The 15,710-nt window shown below is 55.7% G+C and overlaps 2 protein-coding genes across 2 annotated transcripts; one reads left to right on the top strand and one right to left on the bottom strand.

Moving 5' to 3' along the window:
- Positions 1 to 416: 416 nt before the first annotated feature.
- On the bottom strand, positions 417 to 8,545 carry RRP9 (ribosomal RNA processing 9, U3 small nucleolar RNA binding protein; the record flags this gene model as incomplete). Its single annotated transcript, XM_084248378.1, has 15 exons — positions 417 to 510; positions 616 to 689; positions 1,346 to 1,425; positions 1,515 to 1,660; positions 1,876 to 1,938; positions 2,038 to 2,172; positions 2,258 to 2,358; positions 2,743 to 2,835; positions 2,917 to 3,041; positions 3,653 to 3,779; positions 4,031 to 4,072; positions 4,151 to 4,218; positions 4,587 to 4,696; positions 7,745 to 7,827; positions 8,453 to 8,545. The coding sequence occupies 15 exons, from the start codon at positions 8,543 to 8,545 to the stop codon at positions 417 to 419; spliced, it is 1,434 nt and encodes a 477-aa protein (XP_084104504.1).
- Positions 8,546 to 10,558: 2,013 nt separating this feature from the next.
- PARP3 (poly(ADP-ribose) polymerase family member 3) lies at positions 10,559 to 15,369 on the top strand (the record flags this gene model as incomplete). The annotated part of the gene is made up of 10 exons (XM_084248080.1): positions 10,559 to 10,741; positions 11,299 to 11,424; positions 11,648 to 11,836; positions 12,051 to 12,183; positions 12,271 to 12,497; positions 12,754 to 12,903; positions 13,033 to 13,119; positions 13,370 to 13,547; positions 14,696 to 14,851; positions 15,200 to 15,369. The coding sequence occupies 10 exons, from the start codon at positions 10,559 to 10,561 to the stop codon at positions 15,367 to 15,369; spliced, it is 1,599 nt and encodes a 532-aa protein (XP_084104206.1).
- Positions 15,370 to 15,710: the final 341 nt, after the last annotated feature.

Here is a 15,710-nt window from a genome sequence, read left to right as displayed (position 1 = left end):
CTGACTTGCAGGTTTGGCTGCCTCAGTTCTCAGACCCCGCAACTAGCCCTCAAAGGGAGGGTCGTGGCTTCTTAAGGGAGGGTCAGCAGCTCCCGCCCCCTCTCAGCTGCAGCAATGAGAGGGGACCTACCGAAATGAGGTCAGACAGAACACTCAGGGACCAGAAGGCAGAAGCCAGCTGAGGTCCCCGTCCCCAAATACTCTAGAAAAGGATAAAAAAAAAGCCCCAACAGACCACAGAGTGGCAGAACTAAGTGATTGTCCCGCCCCAGACCTTTCCAACCCTCTGTCCCTGCCATCCCCCCTCCTTTCCTACCCAAGAAGCTGTAGGAGACAAGGCCAAAAAAAGAAGGTTTTTAATACAAAGGAGGCAGGGCATAGTTTGGGGAGTACTTAAATAAAAGGGACGAGTGTTGTCAGGAGCCGGCAGCAGGGGACCTGGGGGCCCTGCGGAGGGGGATGATACAGACAGAGTTCCGAGCCTCTTTGATCCGCCACCATCGGCCAAGCCTGCAGGGTGGAGAGAGGAGCAGCTGAGGCCCAGCCCAGCCCCCACCAGGCTCCTCCACCCCCGAGCCCCCATCCCACCCTCACCACTCAAGGGGTGCCTCATACCTGTGCTCTTGGCCTACACCCGCCACCAGGAAGTCCCCAGCACTGGAGAACTTGAGGCTATTGATAAAGCCCTCCTGAGAAAAGCGAAGGACAACGTAAGATGTGCGAACAGATCCCTCGCCCCACCTGCCCAGGCCTGCATTCAATTCCTGCTCTGCCTCCTGCCACCTAGGGTCTGCCCTTTACCCCTCAGGTCCACATCTGTGAGATAGGGGCAGTGAGCGACAGCTTTAAGGTGAGTCCATGAGGACTGAGGTGACAGTATATGCCAAGTGTGTCAGGTGTTGCCCAGGACCCGGAGGCCTCAAGACCATCACAGTTGACCCAAGCCCTACACTTTCTCAGACATCACTGACAGATCCTGCCACTTTCCCTTAGGTCACCCAAGTCTACTCGCCCTAGCCTGGCATCCAATCTGGCACCAATCATGCAGAAACAATCACAGCACCAGGCCTCCATGCCTCTGCCCACACTGTTCTGTGCCTTGTGCCCCTGTACCCAGAACAGCACCCAGGACAGGGAGGGGAGGAGGGGAAGTATGGAGAGGAAGGAGGAAGGAGTCCTTGCCAGGTCCCACACTAGCATCTGGGACTATAAAGAGAAGTCACAGTTGGCCCAGCTCTGAGGCGCCCTCTGGCAGGGAACAGTATGAAGCAAATTCTAAGGGCCATGAGCACCAGGGTCCTTGCTAGTGTGGCAAACACTTGCTGAGCGTTCAAGCCGCACTCACCAGGGGGATGTCACAGAGAAGGTCAAGCCGCCGGAAGCCCTCTCCACACTGCCAGAGCCGCACACTGGAGCTGTGGGAGCCTGTGGGACAGGGAGACAGGTGAGCGTCCCCTGACCCCCTCACTAGCCCACCCTGCAAACCCCTGCTCTCTAAAGCCCGGGGCACTCACCTGTGGCCACCAGGTCTGTGTTGAGCAGGGCTGCCACTGATGATACCCAGAAGGGTTGCTCCAGGCCTGGCTCCCCCCGTAGCCCATGGGCCTCACGCTGCAGGGCAAGTGGCCGCTTCTTGGAGAGGCCCCACACGGCCACAGAGCTGTGGACACAGAGTGCAGACATGAAGGGGCCAGGCGAAAGGCCACGCAGCGGGAAGGGATCAAGTGCATACTAGTCATGGGATTCAGACGAGGTCACCTGCACTCTCTGCAGTATCCTTACCTAGGAAAGGGTTACAACAGCTTCCCTGCGGGGGGGACTCTATGAGGCAAGCCCGGGAGCAGTGGACGGAGACGTTTAAAAGGCAGCTCTTACCCATCATCTGCGCCAGACACCATGTGCTCCTCGTTGATGAGCTGAAGGCAGTCGATGGAGCCCCTGGAGGAGGGAGCAGCAAGGAAGCAGGGGTCCAACCCACCCAGCCACCCCACCCCCACCACTCCCACCAGCCCCATCTGGCCTGGCAGGCTGCCTTACTGGTGGCCATAGAACACAAGCTGGGACTCCTCGGGGATCTTCCACACACGCACAGTCCCATCCCGGCCCCCAGCTGTCACACAGCACTCCCTGCTCAGGGCGTCCAGTGCGGCCACGGCATCCTGGTGCCCGAAGCTGGACAGGGAGACAGAGGGAGAAGAGGGATCGCACAGGAACTTGTACACACACACACCTGCACACCCTCTTCCCATACACTCACAGCGTCTCGACATAGGCATTCTCTGCCACGTTCCACACCTTCACAGAGCGGTCATGGGAGGTGCTGTAGAGCTGGTGGGTGCCTCTGCGGAACGCCAGCCCCTGCGGGGGTATGGAGAGGCAGGGGGTCCTGGACTATGCAGGCACAACAGAGGTCAGGCCCACAGGGAAGCAAGCCACAAGGCACAGGGAGCCAGTTCCCCTCCAGAGTGGTCTCTGCAGCCACGTCTGGAGCCAGGAGTACACTCACCTGCCCTAGAGCAGTTGCAGGCTTCTTGGAGGCCTTCCTGCTCCCTGAGCAAGCTGAACTCAGTCTCCCTCCACCCCTCCCCCCACTTATGTCCTTTATAGTGCCACTCACTACACCAAGGTGCAGCTTTCCTGAGAATGGGAGCCTATGTCTCAGTCACCCCATTCTCCAGGGTCCAGCAGCAGCCTGGCTCACTCGGCACTGGATAAATGTCCATCAAAGGAGGCCCAGCTCACCGATACGGCGTCACGGTGCCCGGTGAAGGTGTACAGGTGCCGGCAGCTCTGGGCCTCCCAGATGAGAATGAGCTTGCTGCGGTCGCCAGAAGCCTATAGGGATGAGGACAATGGCCACAGGCACCCACTGTGCCCCCAGGCCTCTCACCCATCCCAAGGCCAACCCTGCCTTACGAGGTACTTGCCGTCAGAGGAAATGGCTATGCAGAGGACATGGCTGCTGTGGCCAGGGGGCTGCCCCTCAGCGCCCTTCTTAGCTCGGGGGATCACATGAAGCTTCCGTCCACTCTCCACACTCCCTGCCAGGGAAGGACAGAGGCTACTGGAATGGGGAGCAGGGCTGGCCAGGAACCCCTCCACAAGGGCAGCATGAGGCCACAGAAAAAGCCCTGACTCAGGTAAGAAAATCTGGCTCAGCCACCGTGAGCCCTGGACAGAGCACCTCAGTTTCTTTTCCTGTTAGGTGATGACAGGCATCCCAAAGGGCAGCCAGGAAGCCCAGAGGGACAGAAAAGTCCTTTGGACAAATGGTGGGATTTCTCCCTGACACTGAGGGTGGATGAGGACAGCGCTCAGCTGTTGAAGGCTGGGAATCCAGAGCACCAGGACCTCAGTTCCAGGACTGCGCAGAGCCTCAGCACCATAACATCCGGCCCAAGTGCCCATCTTCAGCTCCCTTCCCATTAAATCATCATTCCACCGGTGATCAACTGTCTCCAACGAGTGTTGACAGGGAGCTCATGAGCCCCACACCTGGTCACCCACCTTGGGAGCAAACCTGCCTCCAGAAGCTTCCCCCACTAGGCTTCCACTGCCCTGATGACCACCTCCCACCAAGGCCAGCCCTCCCAGGAGACCCCAGAGGGCTGCAATGCCTCCCCCCAGCCCCCCAACGCGGGCACTCACTCACACTTAATAATGGTGCAGTCTTTGGCGGCAGAAAAGATGGCTGAGTCATCAGGGGTGATGACCAAACATGTGATGGGGAGCTGGTGACCCCGTAAGATTCGAATGTCGGACGGGGCTGGAGCCTGGATCTGGGCAGGCAGGGCGAAATCATTGCAACTAGGAACGCAAAGGCATCCCTCCACACATACTTGCATCCTTTCCCCCCTGGTCAGAAGGAAACTGATACAGGGCAGCAAAGACCAAACCTTTTTCTGACCCTGTCTGCCCAAGTGCCTACCATGTTCCAGAGGAAACACCCTGCCAGCTGGGTCCCCAACTGGGCTGTCTACCTACCAACCCAATTCCCTCCAATTTTATACCAAAGTGCCTGTCCACTCACCTCCTTTGCCACTGTCTTCTGGAGCCTTCCCCTCTGTTCCAGCTGCATGGAGAAGAAAGGGGTGAGATCCCAGGAAAAGACCCGCCCCACCCCTCCTCCTCACACCTCCTCCCCACTTACCACATCCTCCTTGAGGCGCCCAGCCACCTGGTCCTCCTCAAATTCTCGAGCCTCAGCCTTTTCCTCCTCTGTGTAAAACAGACCAAACCAAGAAAACTGAGGTCAAGACTCCTCTTTTCCTTTCCCATTCCCCCCATCCCTACCACCTCAGGCCTGGGCCCCAAATACTTGGGTTGGGCCCCACAGGAAGTTCAGGTTGCCTCTGGCAGAGGGTTGGATGGTTTCCTTCTGCCCACCCCTGTCTTTACTTATCAGATTATTCTAAAGCCCCTTGAAGGTCTGGCCTGTCCCTCCCACAGGGTATCAGCATCAGCACCCCTGGCTGCCCTCTAGGTACCTGTGTCAGTCACCCATCAGGTGGCTGGGGCTGCAGCAGCAGCGGCAGGCAGGCTTAGGCACAGGCCCCAGCCCTCCCTTGCCCAACCCACAGGCTCACCTTGCTGCCTGAGCTGCTCAAGGTAGAGCTTGGCCAAGCGCAGCTTCTTCTCCTGTGCAGTCTCCTCCAGCTCCTCGTCCTCCTCTTCCTCAGTCCTCCTAGGAGCTAGGCTGTGGGCAGGAGGTAGCTGGGTTTGAAGGGCTCCTCCAGTCATTAGGACTGTGCCTCCTCACTATCCCCCCTCTGCCACTTAACCACCCACCATGCTATCCGTCTCACAGCCAATGATTACACATACAGAAAACCCAGGGACGTGACTTACCAAATATAACAGGCCCCAAACAGTGCCCTACGTAAGGGTGAAAACAGACCCCAAATCCAAAGAGATCATTGTGAAAATTCTTGGAAAGAGAAGGGTCTATAGGCTTCCAAGAAAATTCACGCAGGGTCAGGAATCAAAATAGCTTCACATATCTCAGCAGGAACACTGAGAGGAGGACCACAAAGGAGCCACACACGAAATTCTCAAGGAAAGTGCTAATCCCTGGAATGCCAAGCTAGTCAAACCATCAACATCAATGAAGATACTGTCAGATGTAAAAGGTACCACAGAAAGGATCTTTTCTCCTTTAAGGAAGGGGGATGTGCTCCCAAACAGGAGGGTAAACTAAGAATGACAAAAGCAGGGCCTCCCTGGTGGCACAACAGGTTAAGATGCAACCATGAAGCTGTCTGCAGCCACTGCAGCACGAGTTCAATCCCCAGCCAGCCAGGGAACAACCCACATGGCGCAGCAGACCTCTCCTGTCTCGCCCGCTACTCGCCTCAGTGGTGTTCTTCGGTTGATCTGCCTGTTCTGTTCCCCACTCTGTCTCTGGTGAATCCTCTCACCTCCCACACCTCTGGCCTGTACCCCAGCTCTTGTATGCATAAATAAATAAATCTTATAAAAAAAAAAAAAAGAAAGAAAAAAAGAATGACAAAAGCATGGGAGATGGGGCAGAGCTCCAACATGGAGGCAAAAAAGGTAGGTTGCAGGACAACCACCCCAGATATGAGGAAGCAGCCAAATGGATCCAATCCAAGGACTGGAGAGGCAGACATATTGGGACTATCATCACCCATCCTTTACCTGAAGGATGGAGATTCTGGGTGAAGCCAGGAACTGGCCTTGGCTTGACCTTTGCAGATGACAGTCCAGCTTTCCCCTCTACAGCCCAATCCTTGGACCAGCTGAGAACATTTACTTCACTCAAGACAAGTTCTACTATGACTTGTTCCTAGGAGCTAGAGTAGGTCACAGGATCTCAGAATCCAGCTCATACATTCCTTCTTCTTCTTTAAGATTTATTTTTAGTTATTTATACATAAAAGAACTGGGGTGTAGGCCAGAGGTGGGGGTGGGGGTGAGAGGATTCACCAGAGATAGAGTGGGGAGCAGAACAGGTGGATCTACTGAAATACATTGCCAAGGGGAGCAGTGGGTGAGACAGGAGAGGTCTGCTGCGCCATGTGGGTTAGCTCCCTGGCCGAGGATGGAATTCATGCTGCAGTGGCTGGTGATCACTTGATAGAGCTAGACTTTAACCCCTGTGTCACCAGGGAGGCCCTCATACATTCCTTCTTGTGACATGCCTGCCTCTCAGGTGTCCCAACTCTCTCCCAGGATTCATTCATGACCTTGCCCACAACTTTCCCAGAAGGGACCTTGAAAATTCTCAAGGAAGCCATGGCCAAACCAACCCCCCAGAGACTACTTGGTACTCAACAAGCCTTTAGCCAAGAGAGTGGTGCTCCCCTTCCCTTACATAGCCAAGCTCCCACTTTCTACTCAGTTTATACAAGCTAATCAATTTATTGTTCAGGGATTCACACACAGGAGACAGAACTCTAAAGAAAATCATGGGAAGTGTACACTGTGTGATTCTACTCATATAACATTCTGGAAAAAGCAAAACCTTAGGGAAAGTGGTTATCAGGAACTGGGGAAAGAGAGAGGAACTGACTACAGAGGAGGAGGGAAGAATTTTGGAGAGTGATAAAAACCTTCTATGAGGTGGTAGCTACACAACTGTTTGCACTGATCAGTATTCACAGAACTGTACACTAAAAAAGATGAGTGCTGCTGTATGTAAACTTTACCTAAATGAAAATATGGGGGAGAAAAGGAAGGAAACCAAAGAAATTACTAACTCAAGTCAAAAGCAGCAGTTGGGACTTCTAAATTTCTGCAAATGGTCTAGTTCTTAACAGAAGAGGTGGGTACACAGAGATTCATCACCTCAGTACTCTCTATAGTTCAAGTACTTTCCAACTCTTCTGTATCTAATACATTTCATAACACATTTCAAAAATATTTGAAAGTGCTTAACAAAGAGCCTGGCTACACACACACACCCAGAGCAGCTTAGGATTAAGAAAAATACATTAAGTCTTTCTACAGGCAGGTTCCGGTCAACACATACTCAATTTCGGAAGCAGAATTCCTAAAACTAACTCTTAAGGAAGACACTAGGAGCTCCTAATATGCAAGTTTCCACTCCATAGGGTAAGGCCTGATACCTTGTTCACCCTCTTTGAAGCCCTGCGACATGCCCCACCTCCTCTGTCACCTCAGAATGAAGAAGGTATTCAGGCCCTCCTTCACAATGTGCCATTCCATCTTTTCCATCTTCTATTCTGGCACATTTACACCCCAGATTTTTCTCTGAATGCCTTCCCTATCTCTATGAGGGACTCTTCCTCATCTCACCAGACACTATTTAAATGTTCCCTCTTCTATTCGGAGAACAGAGTTTTAAGATACCCATCCCACTACAATACATTTCTTTCCTCACCTGCCTGCTCATCTCTATACTCTCCACAGGGAAGCCAGTGCCTGGCATATAGTGAGTCAGGTAATGGTGAAAATGTGGAAACACAGAATGAAGAATGAGCAGCATTTCTTGTATCTCTCCACCACTTCCCTGCCAGTGAGTTCAGCCTGTGCTCAGCTACCCACCGTGAGTCAGGGAGGTCTCATTATCTCCCACTGGGGGTGAGGTTCTGCTCAGGGACCCTGCACGGGAGAAAGTACTTCTTAGGGTCAGAAACTGGAAAAAGGTGTCATGATTGGGAGCAAAGAGTCCTGGATTATTAGCCCAACTCTGCCCCCACTCAGTCTTCCACACCCCAAAGGCTCCGCGTTCCCTTTCACTAGGTAGAAACGAAGAGCTCACCTCTCAGTCTCAGAGTCGCTGGAGATCTCCTCATTCATCTTGCCGCCACCTTTGGACTTGCCCCTGTCCCCAGCAGAGCCGGCCTGGGAATTACATGATCTTTTGTTTGGTAAGGTGTCTCCACCACGCCGGCACTGACCAAGAGGCCCTTTCGGTCTCTCGAGAACCCCGGGAAGGGGAGAGGAGTTGGCCCCGGCTCAAAAACAAGGCTTCCCTTGGGCCTCCCCGGTGGTGCAGCGGTAGAGCGCTGGGTTGCGAAGCTGCCCGCGGCCTCTGCGGCGCCGGTTCGATCCCCGGCTGCTCCCCGGCCACCAGAGGAGGGTCCCACATGGCGCGCAGACCTCTCCTGCCGCCCGCTGCTCCCCTCAGCAGTGTACTTCGGTCCTTCTGCCTGCTCTGCTCCCCACTCTGGCTCCGGTGAATTCTCTCACCCTCCCGCACTTCTGACTGTACCCAGTGCATGTATAAACAAAACAAACAAACAAGCAAACAAATAAATAAAGAAAAACATGCCTCTATTAAAAAAAAAAAAAAAAAAAAAAAAACAAGGCTTCCCAGGCCTCGGCCCGAGGTGAGAGGGACGAAGCTGACCCCGGCTGCGGACCCGGGAGAAGGCCGGCGTGGGGACGGGCGCCGGAGCCCCGAGGAGGGGATAACTGTGGTCCCGGTAACGCAAATGACCCCTGCCCGCAAAACAGCCATTCTCACCTTTCGCCGCCGCTTACTGGCTCCGGCACCACCACTGGCCCCGGCCCCTGAGTTCATCTTGCCCCGCTTCCGAGCCGCAAGTGCCCCCGACATGCTGCCGGCCGTGTGTGTCACAGCAGCGGCCGAGGAACTCACGTGGCGGCTACAACCGGGCGGTCTGGCAAGACTCGGCGCTCTGATAGGCTCTCAGCGTTCGGCGGGCCCCGCCTCCCGCAGCTGCATTGGGCCGCTCAGTAGTCTCGGTCACGCCCTCGAGCACCCATAGGATAAGCGCCTGTGGCCACGCCCCCTAGAAGTCCTCTAGGCTCCCGCGCCAGCCTCCAGGAAGAGTCTCTTCCCCGCGCTTCCGGCCACGACTGAGGCGCGTGCGCTCTGCGGCTAGCGTGCGTCTAGGGAGGGGTCGGCCTAGAAGTCGCTTCCCTGTGCGTTTGCACCATGGACACTAGGGGGCGTCAGAGATACGGGGTTGTGTGTTCAGAGCATGACTCCTCCCCGTCAGGGGCGGGGTAGGGTGAACCAGCCTGGCGCTCGATAACGGGGGGATCCAGGCATCCCAGAGAGAGGGAGGTAGTGCCTGCGCTCACGCCCAGGGTCATTATGCATCCAGTGGATGCGGATTGCATGCCTCAGGCCAGACGAGCAGCACTAGGGACACATCAGTCCCTCGGCTTTGGCTATGTCCCGATTAAGTGTCCACCCAACCATGGGACAGGCCACTGGCCTCCGCCTGCCCCAGCCTCTGACTCACCGACTAGAATCCCACACACCCCCCTCCCTGCACACCCCCCTGTCACTCCTCCCTTCCTCCCCCCAAACCCCCCCCCCCCGCGATTGTTGGGAAGTCCCTCCCTAAGTCACTCCTAAGGCTTACTGAGGATTGCTAGAGTGCTAGAGGGGACCCTAGAACTTTGACTGCTTGTAGGAGGTCCTGATACTAGGCCCTGTGACAGCCACATCTCTCAGGTCACTGCTTCTCTTAGGTGAGTGCCCTAAGGAAGGTTTTTGCCGGCAGCCCTGGGCAGCCCTGGGCAGGGATGGGCAGGGCTGGACTGGGCAGGGCTGGGCAGGGTAGGGTGGAACCAGCCCTTGCCCTTTGGTGGTTCTGTTACAGGGCAGCCCGGATATAAAACGGGTTGCCTGGCTGTGGGTCCTCACACAAGCGCTTAAAAGGGACTTAGTAATACTCCACTATAGGCACACACAAAAGGTTAATAAAAGGTTTATTTACAAGGGAAGGGGAAATGAGGGAATGTACAACTCAGGGAGAAAATAGGGAAATAAAGTCTTTAATGCGTCCTACCCCATCCACCAACCTGGAAATCCAATGGCACTCTGAGAACTGGCCGAGAGCTGGCAGAGAGCCAAAAGGAGCCCCCCCAAGGCCCACATGTCTGGTTTTATACCAAACCTGGCTGCTTAACCCCACCCTCAGGTCCCAGCAACCTTCCCTTTGGTGGTGATGGGATTTGTCTTTCCCAATGTCCTAATGGCTTTGGTCTGGAGTGGGGGTGGAGTCCACAAAGCCTGTATGAGATTAGCTTAGGACATTCTTTTCCCCCTAACAATTCAAGGCCATGATCTGGGGCCCTAGCTGTCACCCTAGAACTCTTGAGCCCCAGCTGGGAGTTGTGCCCTGGGTTCCAAGTTCTAGACGGGCAAACAGATCTGGCCCTAGGAGACTGCCCCAGGGAGCCGCTGCACACTGTCCTCCATAGCTGGGGTGACTCAGCCCTGCAACCATGCCAAGGTGGTGTTAGATGAGAGGGAGGAGCAGGCAGTACCCAGAGAGAGCTCTGGAGGGAGGAGGAGCCTGGAAGTGGGAGGGGAGAGATGCTTCTTTCACTTTCCTTAACACCTTTGGGTATAGTGGAGAGCTAGTCAGGATAGGGAATCACCCTTCCCAGACAGAGTGGGCAGATTGGCCTTGCACCTGACTGTGTGGAGGGGTATATCTAAGGTGCAGAGAGCCAGTTTGGGAGTGGGGACAGTGGAGGCATGGGGAGGCTGCCAAAGTACAAATCCAGGGTGTGGCAAATTTGGTGCTGAGCCAGCTAGGAAGGGCAGAGGCCATGGATACCTGAGCCTGCTCTGTGCTCCAGAACAGCCATGGCTCCAAAGCGCAAGCTTCCAGTATCTCATGAGGTCCCTGAGAAAAAGAAGGGGCGGCAGGGGGCAGAGGAGGAGGACAGCTTCCGCTCAGCAGCCAAGGCCCTGAGGGCTGCACCCACAGAGAAGCGCATCATCCGAGTGGACCCTGCATGCCCACTCAGCAGCAATCCTGAGACCCAGGTAAGCTGTAGCCCTCCTCTGAAAGTGCAAATACTTTGAGACCTGCTTCCTAGCCTCTAGGGCTCAACTCTGTAATTCAAGTTTCCTAAGTAAACAACGTTCTCCCCAAATCCCAAAGGTCAGGCAGGGCTATATCCCATCATAGCAGCAGGTTGTATCTGCTCTTCCCTGAGCTTCTCAGGTGCCCCCACCTATATCCCCTCAAACCAGATCCCCCTGAGATCCCTCATTGGGCAGGATTGTGTCCCTATCAAATGCCCAAGAAAGAACCATGTCTCCCTCAGATTCCCCCACCCAGGATACAGCCATGTTCTAGATCCTCCCCCACCATGCCCAAGATTAGCCGTGTCCCCTCATACTGCATCCCCCAGAGCTAAGCCCTGACCCTCTCATGCTTTCCAAGACGGCTTCCTCTGAAGGCCCAGTCTGTCAGGCCTTGGTGAGTAGGCTGCCTCCTGCCCTGCCCAGCCCCCCGCCAGTGTGCTGCAGCAGTTACCCTGTCCCACACTGGGGCAGCCCAAGCCAGCCCGCCCTCCCCACACCCTTCCCGGCCACAGGTACATGAAGACTATGACTGCACCCTAAACCAGACCAACATCGGGAACAACAACAATAAGTTCTATGTCATCCAGCTACTAAAAGAAGGTGATGGCTTTGCCTGCTGGAACCGCTGGGGCCGTGTGGTGAGTGCCACCTCCCTCGTGCCCACCTCCTCCCTACCATTCCTTGCTTGGTACCTGCCCCCGCTCCCTCCAGTCCCCAAGCTTACTCAGCCCAAAAGGCCACAGCTGTCCACTGTGCCCCCTCCCACTCGCCACCTGTCCAGGGGGCTAGATACAGGGTCTGGCACCGCAGAGTCCAGCAAATGCTTATGGTGGGCACGCCCCTGAAGGCTGTCTGTTGCAGGGGGAGGTGGGCCAGTCAAAGCTCAGCCACTTTGCATTACTGGAGGATGCAAAGAAGGACTTTGAGAAGAAATTTCGGGACAAAACCAAGAACAGCTGGGCAGAGCGCAACCACTTTGTGGCCCACCCTGGGAAGTACACACTTATCGAAGTGCAGGCGGAGGATGATGCCCAGGAAGCTGTGGTGAAGGTAAAATGGCCTGGGATAGCGGGTGGGTCCTGGGCCAAGGGAAGGGACTGGATGGAGAGACCCACGGGCTCTGCCGCGGCCCGGCTGTGGAAACTCAGGCACAGATGTCCCCGCTCTGGCCTCAGCCTGGCCTTTCTCTGTCTAGTGCCGGGCCCTGCTCCAGGTGCGGGAGCCCAGTTCAGCTGCTCCTGCACCCATGTTCTCTCTCTGCTAGGTGGACGGAGGCCCAGTGAAGACTGTGCTTCAGCGGGTGCGGCCCTGTTCTCTGGATGCAGCTACACAGAAGCTTATCACCAACATCTTCAGCAAGGACATGTTCAAGAACTCCATGGCCCAAATGAACCTGGGTGAGGGGAGAGGGGCCAGGCAGGGTGGCAGGGGCCCAGGAGATGGGACCATGGGTCTGAGTGTCCCTGCTCACCCTCTCCCCCTAGATGTGAAGAAGATGCCCCTGGGAAAGCTGAGCAAGCAGCAGATTGCACGGGGCTTTGAGGCCTTGGAGGCCCTGGAGGAAGCCCTGAAAGCCCCCACAGATCATGCCCGCAGCCTGGAGGAACTGTCCTCCCACTTCTACACGGTCATCCCCCACAACTTCGGCCGCAACCGGCCCCCACTCATCAACTCCCCTGAGCTCTTGCAGGCCAAGAAAGACATGCTGCTGGTAAGGGCTGGCAGGTGGGCAGGCAGTGGGAGTACTGGACGGGCAGGGCTAGGGACATGGGGACAGGTGGTCAAGAAGGCACAGAGAGAGAGACTGCAGTGGGCAGACTGAAGGACAGGGGAGTGGAAGGACAGACAGAGAAATGGAAGGAGGACGAGCAGGTGGACGGACATGGGGTGGCCATGTTACCTGCAGTGGGAGGGAGGGGGAGCTGGGATCAGGTGGGCAGTCAAGCAGCTGATGCCCTTTGCCGTAGGTGCTGGCGGACATCGAGCTGGCCCAGGCGCTGCAGGCAGCTCCCGAGGAGGAGGAGAAAGTGGAGGAGGTGCCACACCCCCTGGACCGAGATTACCAACTCCTCAAATGCCAGCTCCAGCTGCTGGACTCAAAGGCACCAGAGTACCAGGTGGGCCAGGCTCACAGTAGGCACCATATCTCTGCCCACCAGCCTGAGGAAGACTTCTGGGAGTAGGAGTCTAGTGGGGTCATTCACATGCCTCTCAATCTTGCCACCCAACTTCTGCTCTCCCCACAGGTGATACTTACCTACTTAAAACAGACCAGCAACAACTACAGTTGCCCTGCTCTTCAGCATGTTTGGAAAGTGAACCGAGAAGGCGAGGTGAGAGAAGTTTCCCCCAATCTCCTCCCCCATCATCACCGTGTCCCTTAGAGAGACGATCTCAGCCTTTCTGCTCTTAGCGAGTCTGTTTAGGAACGCTGGCCAATTTCTGCCAGGCCTAGGCCTTGTGCATGTATGTGTGAGTGACCAGAGGAACCCTCGGCCTTGGTCACACGCCTCTGCAAAGCAGGGAGAACTGCCTGAGCTTGGATGGTATGACTCTCCCATTTCCAACGTCCTCCCCCCTCAGGAAGACAGGTTCCAGGCCCACTCCAAGCTGGGTAATCGGAGGCTGCTTTGGCATGGCACCAACGTGGCTGTGGTGGCCGCCATTCTCACCAGTGGGCTCCGCATCATGCCACATTCTGGTGGCCGTGTTGGCAAGGGCATCTACTTTGCCTCGGAGAACAGCAAGTCAGCTGGCTATGGTGAGGCACCCCTCAGGGCCAAGTTCTGGGCAGGTATGGGGACCCTAGGAGGATTGGGCCCTACCCTTGTCCACTGGAAACCCAGTGGATCCTCGAAAGGAGCCATTGATTGGTTTCTGATCAGAGTGCTCAGCAGGGCATCCTGGGGCTTGGGGAGACTCCGAGTGTACCCAGTGGTCAGGGACAACTTCTTAGAGGTGATACAGATAAGACAAGCATGGCAACCAGGCTAGGAGGGCCTGAAAGAGGAAATTTAGCAGAGGCTGGGAGTTTGTGGAAGGTTAGGCCTCCAAGCAGAGCCTGACAATATACCATAGAGCAAAGGTTTAGCATGGGCAGGGACCTTGGGCGTTCCAGAAGATCAAGGGAGCCATGTGGCATCCAGCTGGTCTTATGTATGGCAGGCCCACAGCTGCAGCCATGACTGAGGCAGAGGTTGAGGGGAGGCCTTACAGTCACACAGGTCATATGTGATGGCACCTAAGGCAGTGTAGGTGGGGGAGTATCAGGACCTGTGGGAGGTGGAATGGGCAGCATATGGGAAAAGGTCCAGGGTGTCTCTGATAACCCTCAAGTTTCAGTCCAAAGGTATCCTCACTGACATGACCTCCCCACACTGACTTCTCAGCCCAGGCTGACCCCATCATTAGTGACTCCACTACCCACCCATCCAAGAGAGCAAGGTCCAAGGATTCATCCAAGGACAGATGGGGCTGAAGTTCTAGGATGTTCTGAGGTTGCCCAAAGCCAAGGGGTCCACCAAGAGGGCAGAGGAGTCTGAGAAGGAAGGGAGGGTGACCTCAGGAGAGCCAGTACAAGCAGGTCCCAGGTAGGGGGTGAAGGATGCCATTGGAAAAGCAGCAGGCCAGGGAGAAAAGCTCCCACCTCAGATTTGGTCACCGGGAAGCCATTTTTTACCTTGGTGGGGCCAAATGGAGGTACAGAGGCCTGGCTGCAGAGGCCCCAAGAGTGAGGGAGGAAGGTATGAGGGAGCACAGCCAGAACAAGGGGTGCTTTAGGATGGAAGAAGAGAGGGCACTTTTCTGGTATGGGGCAGCAAAACCAGAGGCAATAACTAGAGTAGAGGAGCCCAGGGAGTCAAGCAAGAGGGGCCAGACTGTCCGCCTGAACCTCCCTGTGTCCCACAGTTACGGGCATGTCCTGCGGGACCCATTGCATTGGCTACATGTTCCTGGGTGAGGTGGCACTGGGCAGAGAGCACCACATCACCACTGATGAGCCCAACTTGAAGCAGCCACCCCCTGGCTTCGACAGTGTCATTGCACGAGGCCACACAGAGCCAGGTGAGTCCCAAGAAGCTGGGTGGGCCTGACAATAGAGGTAGGACTGAGATAGGGGACCAGGAGGCTTTCAGGGAGGAGGTGAGCAAGGAAGGGGTTGTTAAGAGGGACAAAACCAAGCAGGCTTTCTCTCTGCAGTAGTTCACTTTGTCATTCAACAAACATTTGCTGATTCAACAAATCACTCCTGGGCACCAGGAGGGCTTCAGAGAAGTGATGTGATGACAAGTAGTGATTTAGACGTTGCCAAGGTGGGAATGAGCAGGCATTCCCTGAAACAGAAGTAGACAGCATAGTGGGGCAGGACTTACTGTTGAGATCAGGCACCATGACCCTTGCTGTGCCCTGCAGATCCGACCGAGGACACAGAACTGGAACTGGATGGCCAGCGAGTAGCAGTGCCCCAGGGCCGACCTGTGCCCTGTGCAGCATTCAGCAGCTCCAGCTTCTCCCAGAGTGAGTACCTCATCTACCAAGAGAGCCAGTGCCGCCTGCGCTACCTGCTGGAGGTTCACCTCTGAGCTACCACCCCGGCCCCCAGGGCCCTGCTGGGAACTAGACCATCACCTCCAATCTTCCTGCTCACCTCTGACGTCCCCGTATACCCCTTCTAGCTTCCAAATCTCCCTTCTGTGTCCCAGACAGTGATCCCCCAATCCTTGTTAGCCTTGGTATGGCTGTGCCCCCCAGGGTCTCACCTCCTTAGATGATGGGCATGCTAGGCTGGCATTATTACTGGGAAATGGAGAAGCAGCCTATTAAAGGCTGTGTGGTTAGAGGGGCACAGGCTAAAAGTGGGCCAGATTCTACATCCACCCAGGCTGTACCCTGGCCCAAACTGTCCACCTGAGAGGTATGATCA

Source organism: Talpa europaea (assembly GCF_964194135.1).
Source record: "Talpa europaea genome assembly, chromosome: 11".
In the NCBI taxonomy this organism is placed as follows: domain Eukaryota; kingdom Metazoa; phylum Chordata; class Mammalia; order Eulipotyphla; family Talpidae; genus Talpa; species Talpa europaea.
This window is presented reverse-complemented; position numbering and strand designations above follow the sequence as displayed.